Below are 12,833 nucleotides of genomic sequence, written 5' to 3'. Positions count from 1 at the left end.
CCCTCATAAGATGCATTTTTACCTTATCATGGCCCCCTCAGATGACAGGGAGAAAAACCTGGCTTCATATATCTCTGCACAATTGTCCACAGAATCATCATACTTATGTCACTGAGATCTCAGAGCATCAACCCTTTCCAGGGAGGTGGAGATTAGTGGTAAGCTAGGCATGAAAATCTGACCTGATTCTTTTTTTTGGGGGGGGGGTCCAGTCGTGGGGCCTGAACTCTGGGCCTGAGCTCTGTCCCTCAGCTCTTCAGCTCAAGGCTAGCACTCTAACACTTGAGCCACAGCACCACTTCCCGCTTTTTTTCTGTTTGCGTATGTGGTGCTGAGGAATCGAAACCAGGGCCTCAGGCATGCAAGGCAAGCACTCTACCACTGAGCCAACTTCCCAGCCCCTGACCTGATTCTTATAAGCTAAGGATTTCATTCCTCAGGCACTTGTGTGCATGCACTTTGAGGATCCTCTCCCTGAGCTTTGAGAGTCTTTTTGCCTCTTCCCTGGGTTGCCAAATTGATGGTCTCTCTCCATGGTAATGATCTAATGTTGAACCTTGTGTGTCTCCATCCTGGAGTCCCTGTGCTCAGAAACCTTTCTTCTTAGGTTCCTTGGTTCTTTTGGTCCTATCTTGATCATACTTAATTTTTTTTCTTTAAAACTGTGATTTGAGCACAGGGCTTTGCACTGAGCCAGTTGAGCCATGCCTCTAATCTGGCATTTTTTCTGGTTAATTGGAGATTAGGTCTCACTGACTTTTGTGTCTTGATCTTCCAGATCTCAGCCTCTGGGGTCTCTGGGATTAGATATGAGTCACTAGTGTTTGTCTCCTTTATTCTTGAGCTCTATTATTTAAATGACCACGATTATCCTTATAAACTAACCTTAGTGAAAATATGGCATCATGCATTGGTTACCCAGTGAATAGGTTGAAATATCTGTATTCATTCTAAATGAAAGACAGAATACATCTATTGCACAAAGAGTTAGTGGAACCCACATTACTCTAGTAATTATTACTAAAGTCCTTGCCTTCGATCAAAATCTTCTACAATACAAACCCAAACTTCTTTTTCAGGTTGACTCTTTCTTTTTCCTTGTCTTACCTGTATTCTCTACTCTGACAATGACATATCACTACATATTTTTACCTGAATTTTCTCTTTATTGTTTCAATAAAGAGAATTGTTTCAATTGATTTATCCTTGAGGTGTTTTTTTTATCCTTGAGATATCACCATAAACAAGCCTGCTTCAGAAAAGGAGCACAGAGATTAAAAAATGGTTGGAGTGAAAAGATTGGAGGTTTTGTTGAATTATTAAAAGACTACAGGGAATTTTCCTGGAAATAGGAAAGCACTGGAGTTGAGGCACATATTTAAAAGAAGATCTAGCAGTTGAAGAACCTGACAGGGCAAAATGTCTGAGAGAATCAATGAGAGTAAGGTTGGCAAATAGACGCATTTTTTTTTCTATCTCTTGGGAGGATGGAAATAAGATGAAGGTGAAAATATTAGCACAACATGCTCTGGGAAACAATGAGGAAACACTCTCTCACAGGTTGAATTTTCCAAGAGATGAGGGAGGTAACTCCTAGGCCTCTGGAAAAGCACTCATATAGGTGCTATGGGGAGTGGAAGGAGAGTCACCAAGGTTTAGATGACCTCCATTTATAATTGAAGAGTATGAAGGGTCCAAAGGGATTTGAGATTCATGATTCTAGTCCTAGATTTCTATTCTTCCGGAATATGCTGCAAGAGCCCAGATGAAAGAATGAATAGATTGTCTGAGGTTGCCCACTTGGAGAAGGATGGCAGGGTCATCCAAGTTTTGGGAAGGTAGATTAAAAAGTGCCATGTTGTCTACAATCTCTAACAGAGAGTTGCACAGGAGAGAGTTCACCATGGGTGAAACACCAGCTTACACAAAATGAATAGTCTGATTGAGGAAGAGCATTGGGTGATTAAATAGTATAATTAAAGAATATCCAAAACCATCCTTTCATAGCACACACTATTTTATTTCCTCTAACTTAAATCTTCCTCGTAGTAAACTTGTCTTACATGATTCTTTACAATGTAGAGTCAACCCCTAGCACTTCCTGGGCTCTTGAGTTGCACTGAGCTTAGTCCATGGAATAATTAACTAGTTTGTAGACGAGTCCTTCTCCTGACAGAAGGGCTTAAAAAGCCTTACACCTTGTCAAAGACTCCCCAAAATAATGTATTTGCCTTATGTCTAATAACATAAGCATATGAATCTTCTCCATGAAATTGTAAGGCACTTGAGAGCAAGAAATATGTTTTAGATCCTGAATGAACAGATAAAAACTATTTTTCTCCCATGTTTATGAAATGTCACACATACACACAGTGGATTATTAGCCTGACGAGGAAGGATATTACGTTGTTCGCATTAAAATGTATGGAATGTGACATTGGCTTATTAACAAAACAGGCCAGATTCAGAAAAAAACAAATATCACAGATTGTGTCTCACATTCATAATCTAGATCTGTAAATCCAAATGAACAAAAAGATATAAACCTCTATGGAGGTCTAATTGGGGTGTGGGTTGAGGGACAGCGAGGTGAGGGCTAAGAACAGACACCTAAATATGCTCACAAATGTAGTTTCCGGCCAATAACTGACTCTCTACTAACAATCCTGCAAGCTGTGCAAGTTCCTTATTGTCCTGTCTCTTGCTCCCATTACCCCTTATGAAGAAAATCAAGCACATCTTTACAGCTCCAGGCAAGGCCATCATGGCTTCTCTCCTTATCTTACCATGTGGGTGTGATATCCACATTGAGCATATCAGGAAATAAGCAGCCCCAAGGCCACCATTCAACCCACAGCCATGCTCCAGTATGTGTGTCCAGAGCCCATGCTGTGGGGTTTTCCTTTAAAGCTCATCCTTTCCCCCTACATTCAGTAGGAATGTAGCTTTTAGAAGAGTAGCTCATCCTATTCTTACTTCACCTGGAAAAAAAATCACTAAACCTTTACTTCCTTTTCTCCAAAATTCTTGTTCTCATTATTTGTTAACTAACATTGATTTAGGGGACCACATTTCTAGGATTAGAAATCTTTGAGGTCCATTTTACCTAGGGTACAATTTCACTCCAATAGTTGATTTTTTATTCTCTGAATGATCTATTGCTGGAAGTGGGGTGTTAAACTCTCCAGTTTTTGTTGAGACTCCGCCTCTCTCTTTAGGCCTGTTAATACTGATTTGTTTACTTGAGTGTTCTGGTATTCGTTGCACGCATATTTTAAAATGACATTTCCTCTGGCAGAATTGATCCTTTTATCATTATGTGATGAGCTTTCTTGCCTCTGCTGATGATTTCTTATTTAAAATACATTTTGCCTAATATCAATGTGTCTACTTCTGCTTTCTTTTGGCTTCCATTCATGTGCGATAGCTTATTTTGTCTCTTTGCTTTCCATCTACATGTGTCCTTAGAGATGAAATGAATTTCTTGCAAGAGACAAACAGTTGGGATTTTGTTTTTTGTTAGTCAATTTACTAAAATGTGTGAATAGTTAAAATATTTTCTTTTTATATATCAGTTTTTAAAACAAAGTTTTAGTTGATTATGGAAAGTATTTATCATAGGCTGTCACTGGGTTCTATGTAGTGAACACATAGAAATAGGACAATTAATAACAGGCAGCATAATTATGTGATATAAGATGTACCCACAGTAAAATGCCACTCAACAACCATATCTACTATGTGTAGTCTGTTAGGTGTGAAAAATCATGACATGACCGGTAGTATATAGTAAGAAGGGATATAGTAGTAAGGATAGTAATACAGAGTTAGTAAATACCAGCTGTGTGTCCAGCATTATTTTAAGAAAATTTTAAATACGAATTCATCTAACCTTTATAACATTTTGAGAGTGAGGTCATCATTATCATTACTTTTCTATTTTAATGGTGTATAAATAAATGAAATTATGACCCTGGGCCAATGATTGGCAGACATAAGTCCTGAACAAAGTCATGGCTCAATCCTCACCATTGCCTTTCACAAAAAGCAAGCAATTTTTTGCTACAGGAAGTGCTAAGTTATTATAAGATGTGACCATTATTCCAAGGTACTATAATGGCTTCCTGTATAAAATAGAGTAAATGGCATTTAGACTCTATGTGTAAGAATTTATAAAGTTTATAGATATACTATCAGCATGATGGATTAAAGAAAGCACAGGTCACACAGGACACTCCTAAAGACAATTCTTAGAGGAAAGATGACATGCAATTCTTTTTCATCGCCATACTAAGCAGCAGGAAGATATTAGCATGGGCTTAAGAAAGGCAGCAGTTCAATTATAACATCATCTTTACAACTCCAATAGTGCTACAAATTGGTGCTGAAAAGCAAGAGAGAGGAGTCACATCCAAATAAAGAGGCTGGAACAGGTCAGCCCCATGCTTGGATCCTGGAGACATACTACTCTCCAGGAAACTGCAGATTACACTTGAGAGCCACTGTGTCCCTCAGGGCAAATCCAGAGGAGTTTCCATGAATCTCAGTAATTACTCTGACTTTGGCCTTGAATCAGGACCAGGGAGACTCGAATTTCAGGAGACCTTATAACCTGTTGACTAATTCCAGCCATCTATACTAAGACTCATCCAGCTTCCTCGAGGAACAACTGGACTCCTCCCCCTCAGGTTCCTTCCGGGAAAACTTTCTTGCCTTCCTGCTAATGCTTCAAAGCTTGAGGCCTCCTGTTTGTAAGTCATGCCATTCCTGCCTTCTCCACCACAGTCACAGAACTCCAGGATGGAGGCCTAACTGGCCCCCAAGAAGAATACAAGAAGGTGCTAGACCATTGCCTGCCATCTCACATGTGGACAAAGAGTGAAAGCCACAGGAACCAGGGAGGTTTTTGACACCATGTGAACTGACTTCCCAGGTGGGGCTATAGATGTTGGAAACAGTTTTATGATCCTGCCAGAAGCAGTAATGACCCCAAGCCATTCCCTCCCCTGACCTCTAGAAGCTTCAGGAGGTGAATAGAATTTCTGTGTCATGTTAGCAGATGTTGTTTATCTGGTGAAATGAACTCATAGTCATACAGACAGGTGGCAGTAAAGCTAGGATATATTATCTACTTGATTCCAGATCCTAGGTCTTCAAGAAGCAATGAACATGAGACACAGTGAGAGAATACCACCTTGTACACACTTCTCCTGGAGTTCTTGTCCACAACACAGGCAGGGAAAAAGGCAGCTGGGTCTAGTTCACTTCAGTCCTCAGCTCTATCTGTTCCCTGAGGTAAAATCTGAGTGTGTTGTGGGCATGCACATTTACTGACATGCATGGCCTTATGAGTGGACAGGGTAGTGATGGCCTACCTATTTACAAATAACAAGTTTGTGTGTGTGTGTGTGTGTGTGTGTGTGTGTGTGTGTGTGAGTGTGTGTGTGTGTGTGTGTTCCTGGGCTTGCACTCAAGGCCTGGGCACTTTTCCTGAGCTTTTTTGTTCAAGATTAGTGCTATTCCACTTGAGCCACAGCTCCATTTCTGGCTTTTTTAGGGAGTACTTTATTGGAGATAAGAGTCTCACAGACTTTCCTGCCTGGGTTGGCTTTGAACCCTGATTCTCAGATCTCAGCCTCCTGAGTAGCTAGGACTACAGGCATGAGCCAATGGCACCCAGGTAAAAATAACATTTTTTGCCCTTTTTTCCTTTTATGCTTTTGGCTCCTTGTTTGTCCCTTTATTCTAATAATTCTTACAAATGCTGATTGTGATTTTTTTTATATCCTTTTCACACAAATGTTTTACAGTAGTTAAATTTTAGAGTATTTTCCTTAGGTCATGTGTTTGTGCCTCATTTAAGTCAATTTCCTCCCTGATAACAGACACATATATTCCTCTTAGTTTTTTTTGAGGATTTCCATACCACAATTAATTCTTTAGTAATTATTTTCTGTATTTTTTATTGATGTTCTGCTTGCCACTAATGACTTTCAATATATTTTCATATGTACATTTTTATGTCCTTAATTCCTCCTTTTCATTTGTAATTTTTTTCTTTCTTTGCTAGAAAGGCCTTTTCTTCATATTGATTTGTAGATACTCCTTTTAGCAATTTCATTGGCCTATGACTCGAATTTCACTGTGAGATTTCCAAATATGCATACAATGTACCCAGGCCAAATTCGCCCCCTCTATAACTATCTTTTATCCTTGCTTCCCCTTCTTCTTGAAACAATTTCAGCAGGTTTCATTGTTCTATTTTCATACATATACATAAAATACATTGACCATGTTTACCCTCCTCCACCTGCCCTGTTCAGCCTCCCTTCTCCTGTTGATCCCCACCCCCAACAGAACCTATTTTACATTCCTATCATTCACTTTTAGTGAATATTCATTGTGGAAAAGGGTCTTACTATAATATTTCATATATTATATGTATTATATTTTATTCTGATTTTCTGTATTATTTTTATATCAAGGTTACCAACTTCTCCCATGACTATTTGCTGTCGTCAACCCATCCCTTTTCTAAACCAGCCTCCATTGTGTAGTATCTTCTAATAAATGTTATACAGATCTATTTGTGCTTCTCCCTGCCAAAATTCAGTCAACATTTCTGCAACTACAATATATCATTTTTATATCTGTTGAAGCAACAGATATCTTTGTTCTTCTACAAGTGACCTACATTTTTTAATCAGTTTACTAAATTCTATTTCAAAAGGAAAAGCCTGTGGTGTTCAGATTGGGGTTTCATTAAATGCAGAGACTGATTGGAAGAGAAGAGGTATTCTTATATTAAAGTTTTCCATTCATATTATTGGTCCTCTCATTTTCTTTTTGTCCATCAAAGTTTATATATTTCAAACCAATTTTAGATTGTCTTGATAGAATTAATTCTAGAGTTCTCCAATTTTTCAGTTATTTTGAATAGGAATCCTTTTTGTAATTTTTTCTAATTTAAATTTACTTAAGTACAAGAATGGTATTGACTTTTTTTTTTGTCATTCGTGGGCTGAACTCAGGGACTGGGTATTCTCCCTGAGCATTTTTGCTCAAGGCTAGCAATCTAACACTTTAAGCCACAGCTCTATTTCCTGGTTTTTAGGTGTTTAATTGGAGATAAGAGTCTCATGGACTTTCCTGTCTGGACTGGCTTTGATTTCAGCTTCCTGGGTAGCTAGGATTACAGGTGTGACCCTGTAACTTTTAATTACTATCTAGCAAAATTATTCCTAACACTCTGTTCACATGTAAGGATTATTCTAGTGTTGCACACATACTATTAATCTCTGAGCTTTGTGTAGATCATTGGCCAAAAGTAAGTACCCCCAGACCCCAACCCTCAGCACCCTGACTATAAATCTGACTGCAAATCCCATGGGGTTGTAGAGCATCCACTATAGTTTACACTTCTTGCTCTGAGCTTTTTTTTCTGCCTTATACAAAATTATTCTTTATCTTTTTAAGGGTAATTATATGTGATTTTTAAACTAACATATCCACCTATAACTTTTATGTTCTTAATAGGAATTAGGTTCATCAACATTAGATTAGTCTGGCATATAGCCAAGTTGATCTCTGAAATCTTTCTCTTCTCCATCATTGGAACTAGCCCCACCCCCAAACCATGTTACTAACCACCCCTGAGTTATTATGATTCTGAATGCAGAAGAAGGACACTTTAAGAGAATAGACCAAACTGCTCTAGGTTAGAGACAGGGAGGCCCATTACCAGATGTGTTAAAAACAACAACAACAGGGGACTGGGAAGGTGGCTCAGTGGTAGAGCACTTGCCTTGCATGTATGAGGCCCTGGGTTCAATTCCTCAGCACCACATAAGCAAAAAAGAAAAAAAGCGGGAAGTGGTGCTGTGGCTCAAATGGTAGAGCGCTAGCCTTGAGCTGAAGAGCTGAGAGACAGTGCCCAGGGCCAGAGTTCAGGCCCCATGACCGGACCCAAACAACAACAACAACAACAATTATATCTATGTCCTTAGTGCCTAGCACATAATTCACATATGTGTAATAGAAACACTAAAAGGCTGGTAGAAAGAAGTAGAAATTACTTGGGAGAAATTAGTGAATTACAAATTCCAACTCAGACCACTGTAATAAATTGACCAAAGAGCATACAATGACTTAAACATAAGGTAAGTTTTTCTCTTCTATATAACAGGGCAGCTCTCCTGGAAGTGAAGAACTAGGAATTCAGGCCCATCCCACCACCAACCGATTCAGCTTCCTGAATATTTGAGCATAGTGGAGGAAACCCAGACCTGGAATACATAAGTGGATGGGCTAGACCTCAGTCGTATGACCACAGCTCTCTGAAAGGACATCTAGGAAATATGCTCTAATTGAGTGCCCACGAAAAAAAAGACCATGGATTTCAGCAAACAGCTGGTCATGACTGTCATATTTAGTACACTTTAAAGTGCAGCTTGGATCCAAGAACTGAGAATCCTGGTGTTGTACTTATGCAAACAGTACAACTGTTCTTCATTGAAAGTATGTGGGTTAAGCTAGAGCAGTAACATAAATATAAACTATTATTTTCAATGAAGAAGCAACAAGAGCAAATGTACAGGCAAGACACAAACTGAGTGATTATACTTGCAGGCATACCACAGATGGCAAATCATTGAGAAAGCCACTCAAGAAATATTGAGTGCAAACTGATTAGCTCATGAAATGAGCAATGCACTACAGTAATCACTATTCAGGAGTTGAAAACAAACCATCTATTGCTTTTTCTCTCCCCAAATCTTACAACCTCCAGCTGGATGTGCAATGTGTGGAGTTTTCCCAGGCATGTTGGTAGGAGTGCCTACACATGGAGATGTGGGGAAAAGAGGTCACCTCCAGAAATAGACCTTTCATGAGCCATTGAAGCCAACATGCAGTTATACAAGTCACCTAAAGAATTCACTAAGAACAGGAAGACAAGACAGAGAAAGCCATATGGCTATGTATGTCTGAGGTTCTGTCAAATGGATAAAGTCTATTAATAATGCTAGTGAAAATATATTTCACAAGAGGTACACTAAGGAGAAAATTCACCAGGATGATTATAGTAGTTCCTAAATCCAATGGTCTTGTAAATTACATTATCCCAATGCTATTGAAAACACCTAGCTTCACTGTCATTCGTCAGTTTCTGGGATCACTCTGTGTTGGGTCAATGAAACAATTCAAATTTCTAAACTGATCTTTCAACCAAGACACTCTTCTACTCAGAGACTTTGTCAATGACCTCAAAATGATGTCTTTTTAACATGCACATTAAAATTAGTGTGTGATAGTGGATTCCCTGGGCAATTGTAAGGTTCTTGAAAGAGAGACTGACTTCTATGTAGACTGAATGGGTGAAAAACTACATTAATCACATGGTTGTGATTTCTCCACAAGGATCAGAAAGGATATTGGCAATGAATTGTGAGCTTTCCTACAAAGGAATTGATCTGAATTGTTTAATAATATTGGTAATGGGGAGGGTGAACATCATCATTCACCGGCATGACCTTCTAATCTTAGATATGACTATTCATGTGTGAATGACAATGATTCCCAGGGGCAGAGAATTTCCCTCCAAATGATGGCTTATCCCTGAATTTCATGAACTTGGTTAAAAATGCAGCTGCTGTGACCTGAGCCAACCATGATGGACAAGAAAGGTTATAACAATTAGGAACTGCACTGTGGATTCCTTTCCCCTTCCATGCTGAAGGAGCCATGGGAGAAGAAAACCATTCTGCTACCACAGATTTCATCCTCTTGGGAGTGACTGGACAGCAGGAACAAGAAGACATCTTCTTCATCCTCTTCCTGCTCATTTACCCCATCACACTGGTTGGAAACATGCTCATCATCCTGGCCATTCTCTCTGATGTTCGTCTCCACAACCCCATGTACTTCTTCCTTGCCAACCTCTCTCTGGTTGACATCTTCTTCTCATCTGTCACCATCCCCAAGACCTTGGCCAACCATTTTCTGGGGAGGAAAGAAATTTCTTTTGGAGGATGTTTGGCACAGATGTACTTTATGATAGCCTTGGGTAACACTGACAGCTATATCTTAGCAGCAATGGCAATTGATCGAGCTGTGGCCATCAGCCGCCCTCTTCATTATACAATGATTATGAGACCCCGTTCTTGTGTCCTGATGGTTTTGGTGTCTTGGGTAGTTGGAAATGCAAATGCTCTTCCTCATACTGTACTCACAGCTGGTTTATCTTTCTGTGGCAACAAGGAAGTGGCCAACTTCTACTGTGACATTACCCCTCTGCTCAAGCTCTCCTGCTCTGACATCCACTTTAATGTGAAGATGATGTACCTTGGGGTTGGTGTTTTTTCTGTACCATTATTATGCATCATTATCTCTTATGTTCGGGTCTTTGCCACTGTCTTAAGGGTTCCATCTACTAAGGGTATACTCAAAGCCTTCTCCACCTGTGGCTCTCACCTCACTGTGGTTTCTTTGTATTATGGGACGGTCATGGGCATGTATTTCCGACCTCTGACCAGTTACAGCCTGAAGGATGCAGTGATTACTGTGATGTACATGGCTGTGACCCCAATGTTAAATCCTTTCATCTACAGTCTGAGAAACCGGGACATGAAGGCAGCTCTGGGGAAACTCTTCAGCAGAAGTTCTTTATCCCCACCATGAGATCACACACTGGGTCCAGTGCCATCTACTACAAAAAACCACCTCTTATCTCTGCAGCCTAAAATTTCTTTTCTAGGAAATTTACTATTGTTCTGATGCAACAATTTATTGAACTTATCCCTCCAACACTCTTCTCTGTCAGCAAGGTTGCAAAGTATTGGGTTCATGTCCTATTTATGTTCATGACCTGTGAAGATGGAAAAGTCAGAGGCTCCAGTTCCATAAAGACAATGTCTGCCCTGCCTGTTACAGGTTGTGGCCATGCTTCAAGCATGAAAAATCAGTGTGTCAATTTTTTTAACTCAGTACATCACACTTGAAAGGGAAGTACTCTGTCACTTGAACAAGGATCCCAGTCCATGTTATTTAATTGAATTTTCAATAGGGTCTTGCTCTTTTTCCTCAGGATATGTCTTGGACCACAATTCTCTTGCCTTCTCCCATATAGCTGGTATTAGAAATATGAACCACTGTGTCCTGCTTCTTTTCTGTGATAGGATCTTCCTAATACCTTGCTCATTTGGCCTTTAATCATGCATATTTTATCTCCATCTCCCACATAGCTGGTATTATAGAAGAACACAACCACATTTGTCTATATGTCAATTTTTATTTGAAACTATAGATAATGTTCCCTACTGGTCTTACAAACTTCTGAGGGAAAGAACTAGCTAAACACATGACTATGCTCATGATATTCATCATGTAAAATGTGCCCCAAAATGTTAAGGGAGAAGAATACATGAAAAAAGTATCAGGCTATAAAATGTAGTAGGAAATAATCACTCACAATCTGTACTTTCTCCATAAATAATCAAATTTGAAGACCTCGTTGCAGTTTTGAGTTTTCAACTGACCTTTTTTCCTTTGCTTTGAGCTAGAGTTTATTCCTAACTATCTGTACATGGTTGGACCTGATTAAGGTAATAGAATATTTTTTTTCAAAGTGATAAAAACTTGTACATTAAAACTGACAGGCCAGGCACCAGTGGCTCACACCTGTAATCCTAGCTACTCAGGAGGTTGAGATCTGAGGACTATGGTTTGAAGCCAGCCCAAGCAGAAAAGTTCCTGTGAGATTCTTATCTCCAATAAATTACCCCCCCAAAAGCCTTGAGCACAAAGAGGCTTGGGGACAGTGCCTAGCCCCTGAGTTCAAGCCCCAGGACCAGTTAAAAAAAAACCTGACAGGCCACTTACACATACATGCAGTTAAGTTTTAGACATGTAAAATGTGCATAAAAAATGAGTTCAGATGAAGACACAGGAAGATGGCAGAGGAGAGACTGGGGGCTAAGCAAGCTCTCCTGTAGAAACCAGTATTAGTATTCCAGTGGAAAATCTAAAGCTAGAGAGACACACCAAGTGTGTTATCATAGTACAGAGTTTGGCCAAAGAGGAAAAACTCAGGCAGCTTAGTTAAGGACACAGATTCGAGCACCCCTGGTTTGCAGCAGCAGAAGAGGCAGTGGCTGCTGCAGCTGGCTGACATATTGACAGAGAGAGCCTGGGACAAATGAACCAGAGGGGGTGCATGAATGGATTCTACTCACCACCAGCAAGAACCAGCAAGGAGCAGAAATCTTCATTTGCCAGACCACAGACAATTGCAGACCATGGATGTGGACAACCTGGAAACCAAGGGATAGGCATGAGTACCCCAAGACATCCTCACTCCTCACTGAGCAGCAGTAGGAAGGTAGCCCCTCCCCTACCACTGGAGAAAAACTGCATCTTTGATACTGACACAAACCCAGCCAGAGCAGCTAGCACTTAACTCAGGCCTGGGAAGAAGACAATAGGAGCCATTCAATAGGTCAAAAAGATTTGACCTGCATCAGGGCTCAGCTCCATCCCTGGGCAAATTTGCTCCTCCCAAGCAGAGGCAGCTCCTCATGGACAGAGTAGATTCTCCTAAGTGGGTAAACAGAACCAGAGGCTACTCTACCCAGCTGCTGCACAAGAAGCAACTCCCACCCTGGAGCAATTGGAAACTTGTTACTCATAAATTCTGAGATTGGCTCCAGGCAAAGCTGATTGAGTCTCTTAGGAGCTACCCCATCAGGGTAAAGCTACTGATTGCTGACAGGCCACAGCCCTATCTACAACCTAGCACCCCTCACAGCAACTCCAAGCTAGAAGAAAAGCCACCTCCT

General features: G+C 40.2%; 1 protein-coding gene across 1 annotated transcript; it reads left to right on the top strand.

Annotated features, from left to right (window-relative positions):
• The first annotated feature begins 9,741 nt into the window (after positions 1–9,741).
• Positions 9,742–10,677, top strand: LOC105985691 (olfactory receptor 1A1). The gene has a single exon (XM_013016323.1). It carries the CDS (start codon positions 9,742–9,744, stop codon positions 10,675–10,677), a length of 936 nt encoding a protein of 311 aa, XP_012871777.1.
• Positions 10,678–12,833: the final 2,156 nt, after the last annotated feature.

The sequence above is a fragment of the Dipodomys ordii genome, unplaced genomic scaffold (assembly GCF_000151885.1).
Source record: "Dipodomys ordii isolate 6190 unplaced genomic scaffold, Dord_2.0 Scaffold31, whole genome shotgun sequence".
NCBI classification, from domain to species: domain Eukaryota; kingdom Metazoa; phylum Chordata; class Mammalia; order Rodentia; family Heteromyidae; genus Dipodomys; species Dipodomys ordii.
This window is presented reverse-complemented; position numbering and strand designations above follow the sequence as displayed.